This window comes from Odocoileus virginianus, chromosome 13, assembly GCF_023699985.2.
Source record: "Odocoileus virginianus isolate 20LAN1187 ecotype Illinois chromosome 13, Ovbor_1.2, whole genome shotgun sequence".
Taxonomy (NCBI): domain Eukaryota; kingdom Metazoa; phylum Chordata; class Mammalia; order Artiodactyla; family Cervidae; genus Odocoileus; species Odocoileus virginianus.
The window spans coordinates 27,945,578-27,966,118 of record NC_069686.1 but is presented as its reverse complement, the minus strand read 5'-3'; the positions used below and the strand labels follow the sequence as shown (position 1 = coordinate 27,966,118).

Genomic DNA, 20,541 nt, shown 5'->3' with positions numbered 1-20,541 from the left:
GGTTCTAGACCCAGAAACTTCAGAGTTCTCTACTCCTTTTAAAAATGACCATCAATTATGCCTATTACTCTTTCACTTATGGACACCTTGTTTTGCCTGGCATACAAAGTAAGGTTGGGAAAAATAAAATATTGCTTATTTTATCATACTTTGGTCAATACTACTTTTCTATTAAAATGTCTTTATTTTATACATGCTTTAATCCAAACACTTGATTTGCACATATAGTCCATCCAATTTAATGAAAATTTTCATCATAAAACTTAATTGGTAAAGCCAATCATTATTGTCAAACAAATGAGCCAAATAAGACAATGTTCAAAAAAATTATGATTTCATTTTTCAGTTCAAATAAGCATGATAATACTCTTCCCCAAAGCTCAGTTAGAAATCTAAGATAAATAAAACACAGAGCCTTGCCATGAGCTTATAAAGTAACATTTTAGGGTCTTATCAACAGTTACACTGTCTTTACTTTGCTTTTCTGAGATATTCTCTGCAGATATAGTCTTTCATAATAGACAGGGGCTGGATGAGATAAAGTCTCAAAGGAAGGCAGTTATCACTCCTGCTGTTTATGTATATGTATATGAAATGCATATTAATTTAGACTGTCCCAACATGGGCAAAATAACACATTTCTAATTCATCACTTCATCCTTAACAGAAAAATGTATGAAAAGAGGGAGAGACATGAGAATATATGTGGGTTTAAGAATTCCCTTATTAAAGAAATTTCACTGACATCATTATTTTGAAATTTTTTTCTGTCTTTGGTCCATGGAAGACTTTACCAAGATAAGGCATCATCATCATATTTTGAGTAAAAGCCATGTCTTCTTCTTTTTTTTTTTTTTTGAGGTAGAGACAGACATTTCTGCTAAAAGAAATGGGAAAGAAGAACTAGCATGACACCTTGATCTCAGGCAAGTAACTTCTAAGAAAGAATATATATAAAGGTTAAAGAATCTGGAAACTGAACTCCCCAGCAATATCCCTGCCCCTGTATCCCTTGGAAGTCTTTATGTACCCACAGGGTACTTGTTCTCAATCTAAAGACTGTTAACGTGGAGAATGTATTTCAATAGCCCATGGAAACTACATAATTAGTCAAGGAGATCTTTAACTTCTGTCAGGCAGAGGTAAGAGACCACTGAGGCAACCAAGGTTTATGGAGATAGAGGCCCTACTATGAATATTTAGGAGGAGCCTGGACCCATGAATAACTGAATAGAGCAAAGTTGGTGTGGATGAGAAATAAACCTTTGTTGTGTTGAGTCAATGAGATTTGGGGGTTGTTTGCTACAGTATTAAGCCTCCCCTGACTAAGAGAGTAGCAGATGATGCTACTGCAGATGTGACGTGGCTTTATCGTCTAGGATTGTAATATCCAGGTAGGGAATTGAATAGGAGTTACAGACAATTCTCTAGGGAGAGGCAGTGCCAGGGAAAGCCAGGATGGGGCCAAACCAAGAGACTAGACTACACATTACACCAATTACAGACTTAACAGAGATGCCAGCAGGATTCCCAGTCAGTTATCACCTACTCCCCCTGTACCACAAGGACACAAGTGGAAGTGAAAGTGAATGTCACTCAGTCATGTCCAACTCTTTGTGACCCCTTGGACTATACAGTCCATGGAATTCTTCAGGCTAGAATACTGGAATATTCAGTATACTAGTATTCTAGTATACTATATACTATACTAGTATACAGTATTCAGTATCCAGTATACTCCAGGGGATCGTCCCAACCCAGGGATCGAACCTAGATCTCCCACATTGCAGGAAGATTCTTCACCACTGAGCCATAAGGAAAGTCCAAGAATACTGGAGTGGGTAGCCTATCCCTTCTCCAGAGGATCTTCCTGACCCAGGAATCGAACCGGGGTCTCCTGCATTGCAGGCAGATTCTTTACCAGCTGAGCTATCAGGGAAGCCCCTACCACAAGGACACCACAAGTTTCATATATCCAATCACCATTTTGAGGTGGGAATGTCAATTCCAGAAGACTGAATGTTCATCTAATGAGACCATGTAATGCACCCTTGATAGGAAGTGGAATTTTCAATAGAAGAAACATTTAAACTGAGACAGTTGAAATTGGAAGAGCCCAAGATATCCTTGGTTGGAAAGATCTAAAATTTTCCATCACTCAGAGCTATAGAGAATAATTGACTCTTTTTGGAGGGGGCATATTAATTATCCAGTCTCATCACTTCATGGCAAATAGATGGGGAAACAATGGAAATAGTCACAGACTTTATTTTTTTGGGCTCCAAAATCACTGCAGATGGTGATTGCAGCCATGAAATTAAAAGACACTTGCTCCTTGGAAGAAAAGCTATGACCAACCTAGACAGCATATTAAAAAGCAGAGACATTACTTAGCCAACAAAGGTCCATCTCATCAAAGCTATGGTTTTTCCAGTAGTCATATATGGATGCTAGAGTTGGACCATAAAGAAAGCTGAGTGCCGAAGAACTGATGCTTTTGAACTGTGGTGTTGGAGAAGACTCTTGAGAGCCCCTTGGACTGCACAGAGATCCAACCAGTCAATCCTAAAAGAAATCAGTCCTGAATATTCATTGGAAGGACTGATGCTGAAGCTGAAACTCCAATTCTTTGGCCACCTGATGCAAAGAACTGACTCATTGGAAAAGACCCTGATAGTGGGAAAGATTGAAGTCAGGAGGAGAAGGGGATGACAGAGGATGAGATGGTTGGATAGCATCACCAACTTGATGGATGTGAGTTTGAGTAAGCTCGGGGAGTTGGTGATGGACATGGAAGCCTGGCGTGCTGCAGTCCATGGGGTCACAAAGGTTTGGACATGACTGAGTGACTGAACTGAACTGAGTTTGCTACATTTTTTCTTTTCTTGTATAGCTATGAAGTCTAGCTCAGATTAAAAATAGTTGTGGAAGAAAGTTTTTTTTTTTTTTTTTTAAGTGCACGTATATGGATAAAGCAGAATATCTCAGTACTTCTTATTTCTGTACTTTCATTAATGGTAAGTAGTGTGTGACCTGTCCATGAGGATGTGGTTTAATACTAAATATCGAAGTACAGAGCACTGACACGCAATACAGTTTTTTCCTGCAAATTGTTTTACTAATGACATACTTTGTCAAATTTTTATGTATGACTGACTATTTGCTTCAATATACCTTGACTAGAAGGATAATTGATTAGCAGTTCTTAGCAAGACAACTGACAAGAACAGAAGTTTAATTTCACTTGACAGATTATTAAATTGAGCTAAACATCTGGTTAGTCCAAACCAGTTTTTCTTTTCAGTCATAAACACACAAACTGCCACATAATGTAATATCTTAAAAAATAAAGTCCCTGAACAAACAAAATTATGGAAGTAGATTGTCTCAGCGTGTAGCAAACAGCTGCTTTTGGACTCTATATTAACTATTTCAGGCCACAAAGACTTCATTCTTAGGACACATTCTTCAAATTGTGTTTCTAATGATGATAGTTTTCCACATAGAGGCTTATTCCTACTTTCTCTAAGCTTCCTCTTGTGACTGTTTGCCACCAGTTTTGAGGCAGCTGGTTGTAATAATGAAAATGCACACTCTAGGGAGACTCTCTCAGTTTCTGTTGTAGGCCCTTACTTAGTCTTCATACCCACCTGATATTTTATTCTTATATGTTTCTTGACTGCTTTACTGTTGGTTTTCCTTCATTAGAAACTAAGTGCTTACCCCAGTACCTCCAGTTTCTAAAATGGCTCTTGGTTCTTAACTTGATAAACATTTATGTAATGAGTAAAGTTTTGAACATTGATTATGAAGTCTTTTTTTGTTTATAAGAAATGAATGAAGGAAGACCAAGTCTGTGATTTTTAATTTATGGATTAGTATCATGCTTTTATTTTTTACTGACCACACTAACTAATCCAATGCAAATGGAGTTGGTTCCCCCAAACCATAATTTACTAAATAAATTCTATATAGCAAAGGTATCTAGATTGCTCTGGAGAGTAATTTTTTAGTACTTCTCATCACATCCTCTAGTCTCATTCTAATGAAACTGTAATTCAGATCTTTAACTTTCCCCTTTAAATTCAAGTTACATTTGATATCGTTTGGTTGTTAGGAGTGGTATACACTTTATATCTTTAGTCTTAAATAAAGCTCATAAATTGTAACAGTATTAAGATTTCAGTGTATTCCTTTGAGCTTATCTATAAGGTTTTTTTTTAAGACTAACTTTGTTATCAGTTAGTAATTGATGATTTAGGTCACATTGCATGATTGCTTGTGAAAGTGTGCTGCTAAAAGATCTTTACTATTTATTTATTTATTTATTTCCAGTAGATCTTTACTATTTAAAAAAAGGTTATTTTTCTTTTCCTTTAGTTTGAGAAGACAGAACTAATAAAAATGAATGTCACCCTAAATATTAGTATAGAGTCCAGAACCTGTGAGTATTAAGCTGAGATATTAGTGTTTTGCAAACCCTGCTGTTAACCTGATTGAATAAAAACCAAACAAGAATCCTCTCAGAAGCCTTTTCTTTTTCCTCTCTTATACTGGTGTAGGACTTTAAAATTTGTTTTGCTTCCCACCCCCACCTCTCTTTTAATGGAATGAGTATTGGTAAACATTTGAATAGATATCAGATTAGCTTAAAAATTCCCCAGAATTTTTGGTAAAAGCATATTAATGGAAAAACTATTATTCATGGTGGTTTGAGGGGTCTCATTTGGGAGTTTCTTTTAATAGTTTTTGTTTTCTGAATAATAAGCACTGTAAAATTTCCCCCTTTTAAGAATAGATCACAGTTTGAGGAAATAAATAAATGAACACCTATCTGATTTGGTTACAATTCAAAACCAGTAGTCATTTTCAGAATAACTAAGATGGTGACACGATTCACATTATAGTGGCATCTGGTCTGTAAAGGAAAATACTCTTCTTTGCTCATCCTCACCGCCGTGACGTTCTCTCACTTCATTATTATTGGTCATTCTTCTCAAGGTCAGAAATGAGAATATTTTCTTCTAAATGTATTGTACTAAAGTTGGCTGAAGGATAGTAAGGATTTCTAAACTGAGCAAGTCTTCTGAAGATAACGTTACTGTGCTTGTATATGCAGAAGGAAAGTGTGGAAATTGCCAGAATTACTATCAGTGTCAGTGCTACTGTAAGAGGTATAATGCTGTGACTCGGTCCTGCAAGGAGATGAGAAAAGAAAACTTCAGTGACAATGAAGTCAGATAGCTACTGTCACATAGTTACTTTCTATTTTACTTCTATGAAAAATCAAAATGTTCTCTACTGTCCCAAACCTACCTTTTCCTGGATGCTTCTTTACTGTGTGAATATCTAAAATCAAATACAAAAATACTGAGATGAAATTTTCCTTTTAATTCAGCAAAGTTATGGCATTACTTCAGAAGATGACAGCCCATGGATCAAATCTGAGCACATGTTTTTATAAATAATGTTTTATTAGAACTCAGCCATGTTTCTGTCATCTTTGGTTGCTTCTTTGCTATGGTTGAAGTGTGACAGAGACCATATGGCTCCTATATCCTGAAATATTTACTATTTAATCCTTTACAAGAAAAAGTTGCTGACCCCTGATTTATATAATCATCATTATTAGTGCTCACAAAGACATATACCACCTTTTTTTAAGCTGAAGAATCCTCATCCAGTCTCAGCACGGTGCTGCCAAAATATGAGTAAAATATAGTCCCTGCCTACAAGGATCTCAGTTTTGTCGGGATCTGATGTGGAGTTGGTCCAGTAATGATAACCTCCCTGGCTTTTTGCAGACTTAAAAAATGAGTACCTTCTCATGTCTCAAGAATCTTGGGAAATGAATAATATCTCTTCCGTTCAAAAAGTTTGAGGGTTCCTGTTTGAGGATCTTCTACTGAAAGAATATATCTTTTCCACGTAGACTCTATATCAGAATTTGAACTCTGGTATTTTTGATCTAGGCAAAGATCCAGAGAAATATACAGGGAATGACCCAGAGAAAGAGCAGTAAAGGACTTGTCCGTGGAGGACTACTTGATGCACTACTTAAGACCCATGAAGAAATGTCAACATTGTTACCAGTAACAAACACACACACACACATATATATAAAACCTTGATTTTGCAATTTAAAAATAATACTGTATGATTTTACATAATATTATTGAAAACATAGTATTGTGTATGGGTAAGGATACTTTTCAAAGAAAGACGGATGAATGGGTATTCATTCTCAGGATGGAGGCAGTAGGCAGGTGTAGAAGGGACACATCGAGTCAGAAAATTTGGAGTCTAGTCCTCCCTGTGGCCTCAGTGTGGACAAGTACTTTTCTCATCTGTAACATGGGAATGTTGTATCTGTTTCACTGCCTTGAAAACTTGTCCTGAAGGATGAAAAGAGGTGTCCTGTGTAGTACAGGAAACCTTAAAGATTTGAACAGACATGAGGTGTTTCTAATCTGCTCTTGATAGCTGAATGCTAGTGACTGCTTGGGCACTCAATTTATTAGGTTAGACATGTTTTCCATACAGAGCTGATACCCACACTTTTAGAACTTCAAACTTTGCTTCCTACACCTACCAGTTTTTGCTTTTTCATTGCCAGTATCTAATCAGTCACTAAAGACTGATGATTCTCTTTTCCCATTTCCTCCCTCCATTTTCATTCTAGATCTAGTGCTCAAATTACAACTGTCTCCCTTACATCCACTGTAGGTGTCTACAGAGCACTTAGAGGTTCCCTGTGTCCTTCACCACGAAGTTCAGCTCTTTAACCCAGCGCTCCCTGTGGATGGAGCCTACAGAAATATGCTTTTACCCCCATCACCACCTCATGTGGGCTAGTCTTAAGTTCATTCTCTATTTCTGTCTTTAGTCTTACTGAAACGTTTGTCCAGTATTCTTTCCCTCCTCTATTCTCTTTATCTTTTACTATTCCAAAGCCTCATCCCCTCTCTAAAGTCTTCTTCAGGACCCCAGGCCACGTCAATCCCCCCTTCTTTATAATACTGGCATCTAGAAACTGTTGTGATTATAATAAACATCTTCCACTGTTAATGATCCTTACTGTCTTAGAAATCTCTATCATTTGCAACTGACTAGAATTTTCTGGCTAATATTTCTAAATTTTTATCACCACAAACTGAGTATATAGCTCAAGATGAAGTTAAAATATGATTTATAATATACTATGCCTTGCAGTAGAAAAACACATCCACAGTAAGGATACCTAGACCTGAATTATATTTCCTGGGACCAAAAATGATACTTTAAAATTTTGAGTAGCAAATCCAAGAATGAGAGTTGCTTGTTTACATTTCCAGCTCTATTTGCTTTAGGTAAACATGCTTTTTTGCCCATTAATATAACAGCTAGATGACACAAGAAAGTCATAGTCTTTTAGTTGATTTATAATGATTTTTCTCTGTATATGAGAGAACGCTGGTATGTTCTGTAAATTATTTGATGTAAAACAAGACAATAATGTCTGAATCTATTTGAATACACTCTGAATATCTGAATTTTAAAAGTTTTAAGTGTAAAGAGGTGGGTCAGCTTTAGTCAGGGTGGAATCAAATGAGGATTTACCTTTGAACTTTACTCACCTGCTTCCATTTTACATATAAATCCTTTTTTGTCTTGACACGAGGATAACTGCCACACTCCTTCAGGAATGCTCAGGGCAACACACAGATGGGGTTTGAAGTGGTCCACCTCTGGCTTCCGAATACCCCAGTTTGATTGATCTGTGGGAGTTCCATCAAACCACTTTATGGTTTCATCTGTGGAAAAAAAACACTAACTTATTATGAATTATGTGCATGGTTATCAAACATACTAAGTGTTGAATAAACCATAGAAAGCAGCCCCTAAATTTAATGAGTCTCTCCTTATCTGATGCATTCATTTCAGTAGGTGCAATCATGAACTCATCATCAAGAGGTAGGTGTTAGTAAAGCTGCCTTATGAACAAATATCTTTATGGTAGATATGAGGTTCTAATTTAGTTCATTTGAGATATCATGTTTCTTAATATAACAGTTTGAATTTTAAAAGTTCTTTATAATTTATTGGTAAATTATAACCAATTTAAAGAAATCATTTGAAGTCCTAACATCTATATCATTACAAAAGAGCTCACTTTTTAAAAGAATTTTACAGTGAGCTTCTTTAAAAAAGCAAGCCAGTGGTGTACCAAAGGGTGAAGATGCTGGTAGAATCCATCTGTGTGTAAGTGATAAGGAGGTGCCTTGTATGAAAAGGATTTAAAACAAGCAGTAAAACTAAGCATACATCTGTCAGCTTATTTATTATCACCCTGTGCTAGAAGTTTTAAGCAGTATCTGTGACTGAAATACTTTTCCTTGTCAGTGTGGACCCATCCTCCACCTTGATATACCCCTGTGACAAGTTCTCCATTCCAGTGTAATTTTCTTTACAAGTACTTCCTTTGTTTAATTTATTTATTTTTAATTGGAGGATAATTGCTTTACAATGTTGTATTGGTTTCTGTCATATATCAACATGAATCAGCCACAGGTATACATACATCCCCTTTCTTCTGATACAACTACTTTCAATAACCATCAATAACATAAGGAAAAAAACATCATACTCTCATCTAATTACAAACTCTGGCTTTTATGAGTAGCAAATAACAATTCTATTAGCACTATTTATCACTGGGACGTTTCCATAACTCTATTGCACTCTTATATGACATTTGGGAACCCAGGATATTTTAAAGTAAATATGGCTTTGATGTCTTATGACTAAGTCTGTGAACACAAAGTTCCAGTCAAATATCTTCATAATGTGAGATTAAATATAAGATAAACTTTTTGTTTGTTTTCATTTTTGGTTTTCTGGGATTATTTCAAAGAACAAGAGGGTATAAAAAAGGGTTAGCAACGTTGTCTTTGGAAGAAATGGCTTTAGGATTTATGATATTTTTTCACAGCAAATGTACCCAAAGAGAGCCTTCTGGTTTGCAGATGTCATTTGCATCAACCTTGACCACTGTGTATTTATTTATGCCCTCTCCTCTTTTCTACCCAAATTACTTACTGTCACCATCAAACTGAGCATTCAGCCAAATCATCTGGACTGAAGAACGGAAAGCTGAAAGCTCTTCTAGGAGAAAAGAGTTTTCAGCTTCATCTTTGATTGTTAAAAGATTAGAGCCTATAAAAGAGACAAAGAGCAAATGAATAAGTATTTGTGTATATATATAAATATAATTAAAATAATAATTCATAAAGCTCAGGCTTTGACAAATATAAATCAATAAGTTAGAGCGCTCCCTCACACACCATACACAAAAGTAAACTCAAAATGTTTTAAAGACTTGCAGGTAAGACGTAACACCACTAAACTCCTAGAGGAGAGCATAGGCAAATTATTTTTTGACATAAATCATAGCAGTATTTTCTTAGGTCAGACTCCTAAAGCAAAAGAGATAAAAGCACTGTATACCATAAACTAACACATTGTTCTATACTATAATGTTAATAACACATTAACTATACTTCAATTTAAAAAAAGCTCAGGCTTTGAAAAGTGAAAATTTCTATGGTAAGCAAGTAATTTTTGATTAAAATTTTAAAGGTAATATGACACATTAAAAGATGCAAACTGGTACTTAAAGCATAGAATGTTTATTTGGGAGAACAGTTAAGATTCATATTCAAATACATTCAAAGGGAACACTTTCTTGGGAACTTGCAGTATCCTGAGACATCACCTTAGGTTTTTCATTGTATTCTGGACATTGAACATATTAGTTGTAAATTCAATAATATTTACTTTTTCAATTTTTTTCCCCACCTTGTCACACCACCAATTGAAGCAAAACAACACAACATGCTTCCACTTCACCCCAAAGCAGTGTTTTCATTCTGCCCTTTCTTGACAGCTCAGCGGGTCATTAGCAAAAGGCCCACTGAGTGCTTTTAAAAGAGGGTACTTTTTCAATTATTTTTGTTTTGCTCCTAAAGTCACTGAATTATCAGACAAATGAAGAAAACAACATTGTTTACTGAAATGTCAAGAAGGAACACATTGAAAGCATTTTACTACCACAAAAGAATTACCTTTCTTTTTGCAAAATTCATGAGCAGACTCAAAACTTGTGCTGTCTAGGACTGTAGAAAAACTGTAGCAATTACTTTTGAATTTTATCCAGGGAATTGATGTTTCTGAGCACAACTCTTGGTGTCCAGACAGTCTTGTTTCTATGAACAAAATCAGTTATGATTTCAGGGTGGTAACTGGGTTCATTTATTGAGATAAACATTGTATTACACTCTACGAAAGACCAAGATAAATATATGTAATGAGATTTTTATGATAATACTCTGAAAGAGTGGGTTTAATGCAAATGATCACAAAACTGAAATGGCTTATAGCATGTCTGGCAGAAATAATCTTTACCTATACATAACAGGGTATATTAATGCATAGCTTCATAGGCTTAGTTTGGGTGCTATCTTTCATATTTACAATTAGTATTGGAAAAAAGATTAGGAAAACCAGGGAATGAGATTCATAGAAATACTAGCAGCTGAATGAAGTTGACAAAAGGTACTTCAAACGAACAAAATGTGTTCCATTCAGTGGTGAAGATATAGTAAATCCTTACCTGCTAGTTAACTTATGAGAGAAAATAAATCATTCAGTAAAGTATCATAACATAGCACAGCATAACACATCACAATATAACATAACATCATAACAAAAATAACATGTCATATCATAACATATCATGATATAACATGACATAATATAACATCACATATAACTAAGTGGAATTTGGGATGGACTTTGCTTCAGAAGGCAAGCATGCGAGTCAGACACATCCACTCTGAGATCCTAGGTGTGTGGCTGTGGGTATGTTATTATCTTCCCCACACTCCCACACATAAAAGAGAATTGACAATAACATCTTTCTTACAACTTAAGAAGTTTAGGTGAGCTAGTGTCTAACAACTTAAGCACTCAATAAATGCAGTGTTATTGAGAAAAGAAGGATAATTTTATAGTGCTTTAGAAGGAGAATTGGCTTTCCCAATATATGACTATCATTTACATTTTTGTCCTGAATTGTTTTGATCTGAAGTTATGTAATATGTGTGCTATTTGACTTACCGTATTCAGAGTGTAAGTAAATACATGCACACTTACTAAATGAGAGATTTAAAAAGAAACCAGTTAGTGTTAAGGAACTTTCTTTTTATATACCAAAGTAATCAAAAGAAAAGGGTCCTGATTTAATGGGATAGATATGACCTCAGAGATCAAGGAAACTTGGCTTCTACTCCAAGAAGCAGTTGTTAGACATCTATGAGATCTTCAGGAAGCTATTTAATGCTCTGAGTTTAAGTTTAATTTTTAAAGTTCACCTGGTTGGACAAGGTGAGCTTTAAGTGTAATGAGATTTATTGTCATTATTACCATGTTTTATATATGCATATAAGTGTAAATATTATTACTATGATGATGGTGGTTCTAGCATCTTATTAGTCTTGGACTTAAACAGATCCTCAGTATTCAAGATCCTCCAGGTATTCAAGATCCTCCACACCTGCTCCTAATCTATGGTTCTAGCTTGATTTCCTACTTCTCTCACCATAAACCTGCCATGCAGGAAAATCCCAACACCAGCTTTCCTTATACACGTCCAATCCTTTCTTCCTTCCTTGTGTGCCCAAGTCTTTCTGCTAAGAGTGCCTCTCCATGTTCCAGAATTTCCTGATTCCACCCACTCATCAAGACCAATCTCCACAGTCATGTCCTTCAAGAAACCTTTTTACTTTTTCCCAAGTGGATCTGATTGTGTCCACTTTCTTGCTAACCCCTACAACGCTTGCTATGGTTCTTGTATCATTTGGTAGCCCTGCCTCCTCTAACGGTTATTTGTCTGTATATCACCTACCAGACCAAATCCTTCTTGAAGGCAGATAATTCTTTCTACTTTCCCTCAAAGCTCCTGCTTAGCACGGTGCCTTGCATAGTACGGGTTCACAGCACATCTTTCTTGAGTTGAATAGAACCTACCAGTGGGCACTTGACAAATGGCTCCTTGCAGATACGACTCGCAGGCTGTGCTCCTCCAGCGTCCACTGGTGTCAGCAAAAACACAGTCACCAAGGAAGGATGCTTCATCGTCTTTCCAAAAAGCGAAGGAGGATTTGGTGCCATCTGACCAGTCAAAACTAAGACCGTTCTGTGGAGAGAAATTGAACCATCATTTCCTTGCTGTGAATGCTGGTGGCATCGGCCCATGCTGTCTGAACAGCCCTCAGTTCACACATGGATTTTTATTTTCACTTCTAGACTTATATTTTAGGAAGCCTAGGACAGCTTGTGAGTATGGCCTGACAAAAAGGACTCTCTGACACAAGCAGTGTCTTTTTTAGTTTTTGGGAATCCTTGGTTCCTGTCTGTCAAATTTCCCAGTAAGCAATCAGAGTGAAGCTGCTCTATATCTTGTTCTTTATTGTTGTTGTTTAGTCGCTAAGTTGTGTCCAACTCTTTTGTGACCCCATGGACTGTAGCCCGCCAGGCTCCTCTGTCCGTAAGATTTCCCAGGCAAGAATACTGAAGTGGGTTGCCATTTCCTTCTTCAGGGGATCTTCCCAACCCAGGGATCAAATACACACCTCTTGAACTGGCAGGTGAATTCTTTAACACTGAGGCACCAGGGGAGCCCATCTCGTCTTTACACCAAAATAAATTTAAGATTGAGCCACAGGTTCAGTCCCTGGGTCAGGAAGATCCCCTGGAGAAGGAAATGACAACCCACTCCAGTATTCTTATATGGGAAATCCCATGGACAGAGGAACTTGGTGGGCCATAGTCCATTGGGTTGTGAAAGAGTCAGATATGACTTAGCAACTAAACAATAACAGCAACAAAGGTTCATACATGTAGTTGAAAACATAACAGTGCCAAAGAAAACTTGGCTAAATAGTTTATGCTCTTAACATGGGAAAAATCTTTCCATGTCTGATAAAAAATCCAGAGACCATAAAGCAAAATTGCCTACAGAAAGTTAAAACAGTCTGTAATACAAAAATACAATAAGGAAAACAACAACAACAATAAATACAACAAACAGCCATGAAATACCATCCTTTCACCTATCCTACTGGCAAGGATTAAAATTTTGACATACCCAGTGTTGACAAGGATGTGAAAAAACTAGATGTTGTCATATACTGTTGTTAGCATGTAAATGGTTGCAAACTTTTGGAGGGCAATTTGGCACCATTGCTTGTTAAAATTTAAAGTGTACTTAGCAACTTCACTTCTGGGGATTTATCCTACTTGTACAAGGATATTTGTTGTGCCTTGTTTGGAACTGTGAGAACTGGGAAGAACCCAAAAGTCCATTCACAGGAGAAGGGTTCAATACATTGTGGCATATCAGTATATGCTGTTGTCTCAAAGACTGTATTAGACTTATGAGCTGACACAGAAAGCTGTACAACTTATATTAATAAAAAGGCAAGGTTAAGGACAGTATATATATAGTATGAGCTCACTTATATTTAAAAAAGTATACCTTTTAATCCATTACATGTGTGTGTGTATATAAATATACACACATACACAGAAAATTTGTAAATGGCACACAAGAAACTGTTTACAGTGATTGACTTTGAGAAGTGGAACTAGAGGTCAGGATTGAATAGGTTTACTTTTCATTATTTGAGTAACCACTTTCATTAAAAAAATGTTATTTTCCAAATCATATCACTAGAGGCAAAAAATAACATACATGTTAAATTACAAGGAGTACTGAATTAATTAATGGCCAAGTTTCTAGGCAGGAGATATGATTAATTTTTCTTGGGGATTCTTTAAATGCAGCAAATTACCCGAATTCAGGTGTTTGAGTTCAGGATGTATTCTAGTGCACATATGAGGCAGTATCCTGAAATTTCTCAGACATCTTCAGAGAACCTTTGAAGGGTATTAATTTCCAGAAATTAGGCAAGTAGTTATTTACTCTAAAAAGGGACACCTTTATTTTGTAGTCATAAGGTTGGTCAATAGTTCTTGTATGCTCATAGAATTAGCAGCTCAGTCATGTCTGACACTTTGTGACCCCATGGACTGTAGCCCGCCAGGCTCCTCTATCCATGGAATTCTCCAGGCAAAAATAATGGAATGGGTTGCCATTTACTTCTCCATTGTTCATAGGGTTGGTCAATAGTTATTGTATAATCCAGTTACTTAAATGTTACATTTACTGTTATTTCGTGACTCTGTTTCTGTGGTAATGTCAGTGGCTATCTCACTAAGGAGGTAGTTGTGAAACTTAATTATGCAAGAATCGGACAAGGGATTTTAGGAAACCTACATCTTCAGTGAACAGTCCAATCCAGTGGGCATATCCTACGCGGTTAAGGATAACAGTGAGGAAAGACTGGTGGTACTGGTCTGTAATGCTGGCCAGTTCTGCTCCATGCATCAGGCAGGTTTTTAGTGCTGTATACCAAGTCATATTTGCATTAATTATTTTGTAAGTTCTGTTTCCATATTCTAAGGTATTAGGGATTGGATACATATCAGATGTATTTATACTGTGTCCAGAAGCATCTAGAACAAGAACAGAAACAAAAATTATTTATATAGCATCTGGATGAGAAAGGAGGAGGCGAAGCTTGGCACGGATCCCAGTACAATGATCCATACTATTGTTAACATCAGAGTTTTTCTTCCCAGAACCGACTATTTCAAAATGAAGACAGTATCTGTAAGTATAGGTGACAGTAAAGGACAAACACACTTAGAAAATTTAATGAGTTTTTAAACATATATAAACATATGCTGAATAATCTCTAGATTTCCTATTTTGATAATCCCTTGTCAAACTGACCACTTTTTGGTGAAACTGATGGTGACCTCGTTAGGCAGGTTTAATTCTAGTAGGTACACTCAGCCTTGTATTAAGTTCTGTTGCCAGCAGAACTTAATATTTACTAAGAGAATACTAACAAATATAACGTAGTCAAATATTCCTTTGCAGACATAATTTACAAATGCATATTCTCAAATATAACACTATTAAACTTTGGAGACTGATAGTTTCTATCCTATTTAATATTAATGTAATTTCTAAAGAGAAGTTAAAAATAAGTTAATAAATGCTTAGAAATACATTACAGTTCTTATAAACCATTATTATTAATACATCACCCCCTGTCAGAGTCAAGATTTATAAATGAAAAGACTAGGTTTTCCCACACATGATAATTGGTTCTTCGTGTTCATGAGTGGCTGTGATCAAGTGAAAACCAAGCTTGTGTGTTATACAAAGATGTTTCCTCTTTGATACACACATTTGCCATTTTGTTCTGTACTGTATTCAGGCTAAATTTAGGAATTCTAGAACACAAAGACAGGGTATTTCTGAACTGTCTGACCTAAAGTAGCTGGGATTTCTCTCTGTATACTGGTTTTATCACATTTGGGGTGAAAAGGAGCATGGGGAGATATAGACAGACCCAAAGACCTGGGACTCAATCGCAGACCTGACCCTCAATGGCGTAGAGACCTCGGCCAAATTAGTCAGTCTCTCTAAACTTCAAATTTCTGGTCTGCGAGAGGTTACTAAAGCCTTTGTTAGAGGTATGAGGGTAAAACTCAAGGAGATGTTTATGTAGAGCACTTACTACAGGATGTGAAATTCAGCAGGCAGCCAATAAAGGCTACTTCTTGCTTTCCTCTCCTGTTCTTGTCGTACTCTCCCAAATAAAAATGGCAGAGTGGGGATTTGACTTTTCCTGACACTGCTACCTCGATGTAGCAGTAACACATATTGTAAAACCATTGTAAAACCAAAGTGAAACGAATCTATTCACCAACTAAAATTTTATTTACCAACTAAATTTTGATGGACCACACTTTCATCATCAGTTTTTATTTGTAGAAGTCTGTTTACCAGCTGATATTACCAAGTCTAAACGTTATTTATACAAAACCAATATAACACTAAAGTAGCTATTTAATAAGTTATTAAAACTAAAGTAACTGAAATTCTTTGTATGTGTGACTTAAATGCCAATTTACTTGACTCCCCACTAAGTCATGCACCTGTATTTTCACATATATGAATTTCTCGCTGTGTTATTGATTTCATCATTTCAAAACATAAGTGATTTTGAACATTACAATTGGCCATCTGCTTCCCTGAGAAATATAGGTCCACTGGAAACCAAATTCAAAATTGGGGGTCATGATTTAGCCCTTGTCTCTCTTTTCATTTAGGTATCTTTATTCTTTTGGGCAAATTAAACTCCTTAGGTTCTAAACCCAAGGCAAACACATATTCATATGACAAATAAAGAAGAGGAGCCAGAATTTGGATAGCCAGAATTTGTAGACCACAAGAACTTAATGTAGTTGAGTAGTAATATAATAAAAACAGTAATAAGGAAAACAATAACTGTTTGTTAAACATGTGCTGGGAACTTGCTAAACATTGTATATATGTAAAGTCCATGAGATAATTATTATTCCATTTTACAGATGCAGAAATCAAGATTCAGAGAAGATGAGAAACTTTACTGACAGTTTATTTACAGAGATGGGGTAGGAACCCATACGGTATTTGAACTCCACCACCACTGCCTCCAAAAAATCATATATATTCTTAGTTCTAGAAATATCAAAGAGAGAAAGTGGTTCAGAGAGTACTGAAAAGATCAACATTATTGTTAAATACAATGATTCTATTCCTACAATAAATATAACAATTCTATTCTTAGAATAGAAGAGAATCAATGTATTTAACCAAGAGACCTTGAATATGTTCCTTATTTTTCCTAAGCCTCAAGGTCCTCATCTGTAAAATGGGGAGGCTTTTACCTACTTCATAGAATTGTTGAGAGGATTTTATGGCATAATACTTATAAAACGAAGGCACAGTTCCAGGTGCATCATAAGTGTGCAAGTAATGATATACTGATGTTATTTTTTTCCTACAAGGCTCTGCTCTTCTCATAATACTCTTCCTATAACTGATCTGATAGCTTCTTTCAGTTTCTAACCACTATTATACTTAGGTGATAACTGTGAACTAGGAAATAGGGTTTTCCTGAAACTGCTTTTATGAGGATGGTTGATACTTAGTAGCATCAAAGAGTTCCTGTGTATGTAACACTGAGAGGTATAATTCATATTCCAAGTAAGCATGTATATCCTCGGCTGCCTAGAATTCCACTCAGCTCTAGACACAGACAATGGCCTTCAGGGAAGCCTGGGACTGGGTAAAAGCATGAGCTCTTGTTAACTGTTATTTTTATTACTCAAGGTCACTTAGAGTGCATCTACACTGTTCTGTGTCCCCACTGGCTACTTATAGCACTATAGCTCTGGTATTTCATAGTCACTAGGGGTTCTGATAATCAGATCTAGAAAAGTGCTGTATGCCATGTTTAGCCACAGATACCATTTTAGGGCTCCTAAAAGGAATTAAGGATTGAATTGGCTTATTTCCTTGACTCTTTTCCAATAATTTTTCAATGCCTTTTTAATAATCTGAACAGACACATAATCCTACAGCAAGCAGCAAAACCTTTTAAAATGACCAGAATAAATACATAAACTTGGTCATCACTCAAGTGGTCTCTGGAGTCCTTAGAACCCCACTAGCGGGCACAACCCTGAGGTAGTAGAGATTAAGTGACCATATGTGTGTAAAGCTCAAAGAATAAGTGCTGGCACTATTAGCTATGAAACTATCATTTATATAGCATGTAAACAAATGTGGAAGAGAAGAATGGGCCATGGAAATGAAAGGAATAGAAAAGCAAATATTTCTTACCCTGCATTTTTTCACAAACAAACCCATAACCTTCTCTACAGTCTTCAAAATACCATTTTCCAGTGAAATGAAAATTAGGATTATTTGACAGCAAGCCACAGAGAGGAATGCGTTTTTGAACTTCAGTGGTGTTGTGATTTGGAATCTTCAAAAAAAATACATGTTTAAAAAAATGGTAACATATAACATTATTATAACATTAACATTTTTATTAAGAACATAATTTAAAAAATTCAAACACTGTTATTCCTTTATTTGCATTTAATAAACCTGTTCACAAATCACTTTATAACCCACAAAATAAATAAATAATTATTGTGATGAGTAATTACATCTATGGAATGCATGAAAATTATATGAAATTACATTATTAAAAATTAATACATTAACAACAAACTAATAAAAATAAAACTTCAGTAAACAAGTCTCAAATAGGATCTCTTGCTAAAATGACTGATAAAAAATAAATCTTAAAACTTACATTTACTGTATCAAATGGAGACCAATTAGAATATGACACAGGCCTTCCATTTAGCCATTTTTCATAATCATCATTTTGTAACCCTATCCACACATTAGTGGTATGGCCAAAAAGATTCATGGTAATGAAAGCTGAAAAATAAGAATACATTAGCAAATTTAATACATATAAACCATTTGGATAATCATCAGATTCTGTTTATAGCTATGATTTTATTTAAATGACAGCAAAACTTAATTACTAATCAATTGTAGGAATTCATTACTTTGTCCTTATTAAGGTAATACAGTCTCTTTCATTTTTGTTCAGCTTAAATTGACAGAAATTAGCTGGCTAAACCTGGAATTTCATCATATCATTAACAAAACAATTTTCAACGTTCATTCAATGTCTTCCTAAGCAAAGGAGGGTTAATCGCTTATGCTTAAACTAAAGTACACGATTATTGCCTAAATAGCAAATAAAAGTATGTAGGGATCTAAAAGGATCTAAAAAATTATACCATGCAATTATAATAGACTTTACCTCAGATTATTTTAGCTATTTTGAAATACTGATCATAAGTATGTCTTTATTCTTTCCATTACTCCTGGTGAGACAAAAGTCTCTGAAAAATCAGCAGTTTCTAAGCAGTGGAGTGTACTAACTTTTACAGATATCATGATATAAACCTTATAGGTCACACTGAAAAGTTAGTGTCACCAGCAACATAATACTTAAAATGTTGGCTTGGAAAGGTTAGTATTTCAGAGAAATATTTTAATAGACACTTCAGTAAATATTGAACATTGAGTACGCTACCTTGTTCCACCTCATTTTCAATGGCAACCAATGTCCCCCCTTCTTCAACACAAAACTCTTGAGCAGATGTCCAGTTCTTCCAGTCACTTGGGCCTTCAGGGATTTTCAGCAAAAGGCACTATAAAAATGTCCCCAAAAAACATTCATTTCCATATTTTTCTAAGTGAATTAAAAGTTTCCTAAACACACCAAGGATCAGCTTTGAAAATTTTTTATGATTTTCTTGGACAGAAGCGACTCTTTTTTTCTTTTTTCCAGCTACTCCAGAGGTGTGAAAGCAAAACCAGGGAGGACTAGCTTTCAGGGTGAGTCAGGCCTTTTGTGCGTTTGCATCAGGCAGCCTCAGAGGCAGCAATGTTTTGTCACGCAGGATGTCAGAACAACGTCTTCTGCTCAGTGAAAAAATAGCATTCCTTCTAAAAAGAAGCCAGCCTCACTGCAGAGTTTACAGGGGAGGATTTCATCTAAAAACATTTCTTTTGGTGGCAGTTAATATGTTCATTTGATTTTATTTACAAATACACTCTCTCACTTTTAAGTGAGAGAGGAATCCTGGGGACTCAGACCACGTCAGGTATTTAAAGTCCCTAAATACTTGGAGTCAGCCATGTGGTCCAATAGTCAGTGAGGAAGAGCGGGAAAAGAAAAGAATGAGCCAAAGGGAAGAGAAGCAAGAGCCGGACCAAGGAAGCCTAGGAAGGAGAAACACGGGCACAACAGTGTCAAGTGGAGCTCTAAAAGAAGGCTGTGGGGTTTGGCAGTGAGAGCTGACTGTTACTCAGGAGAGAATCGCATCTGGGGCATGGCAGGGGTTACTCATTATGGAACAAGAGGTATGGAATGCTAACTGCTGGGCAGAGTAGGCAAGATGAAGAAAGGCACCCCTCACTAAGCTCCGTGATGTTTAACCGTGTTAGTCAGGCTATCTGGAATCGGAGGAGAGGAGACAGAAAGATAGAAGAGAAAGCCTTAGGCAAAGTTCCAGAGAAGTCAGGAAAAGACTTTCTGCAAAAATATTCCGTGTGGATTATTCTCTCATCAACGAACATAGCCATCCCTGGTCAATGACGAGTCTGAGCATGAGATGTGCTACTGAGAAAATCCCAGCTACAAGATTATTCTAGGTTAATGTGGCACCCTGCACTTGAGAGAGCATTCCACCCCATCCTTCTTCTTTAACATCTAAATGTATCAGTCCCTCATCCTTTCCCTACCATCATAAACTCTTTAAAAGCAGAGACTAAATGTTGCTCCTCTTTGAAATCACAACTAAGAAGGTCTTCAATAAATATTTATGGAACAAGATAAAAGCCAATAGACCCTGAAATGATTGTGAAGTGACATTCTGAGGATTCTAGATTTAGTCCAGTGGTTCTCAAACAAGACCATTTTGTTCCTCAGATTATATTTTTAT

The 20,541-nt window shown here is 36.0% G+C and overlaps 1 protein-coding gene and 1 non-coding gene across 2 annotated transcripts in view; both read right to left on the bottom strand.

The window, feature by feature from the left end:
• Positions 1 to 837: 837 nt before the first annotated feature.
• Positions 838 to 20,541, bottom strand: part of PLA2R1 (phospholipase A2 receptor 1) — a 123,594-nt gene continuing 103,890 nt past the window's right edge. Inside the window, 11 exon segments of the mRNA XM_020903727.2 lie at positions 838 to 4,988; positions 4,990 to 5,195; positions 5,317 to 5,349; positions 7,617 to 7,793; positions 9,079 to 9,195; positions 10,104 to 10,244; positions 12,067 to 12,235; positions 14,378 to 14,616; positions 17,846 to 17,990; positions 18,327 to 18,457; positions 19,128 to 19,245. Of these exon segments, the coding sequence (XP_020759386.2) occupies positions 4,902 to 4,988; positions 4,990 to 5,195; positions 5,317 to 5,349; positions 7,617 to 7,793; positions 9,079 to 9,195; positions 10,104 to 10,244; positions 12,067 to 12,235; positions 14,378 to 14,616; positions 17,846 to 17,990; positions 18,327 to 18,457; positions 19,128 to 19,245 (1,563 nt within the window). The 3' untranslated portion in view covers positions 838 to 4,901.
• On the bottom strand, positions 9,837 to 9,972 carry LOC139038108 (small nucleolar RNA SNORA21). The gene has a single exon (XR_011491055.1). It is a non-coding gene; the product is annotated as a small nucleolar RNA SNORA21 (small nucleolar RNA).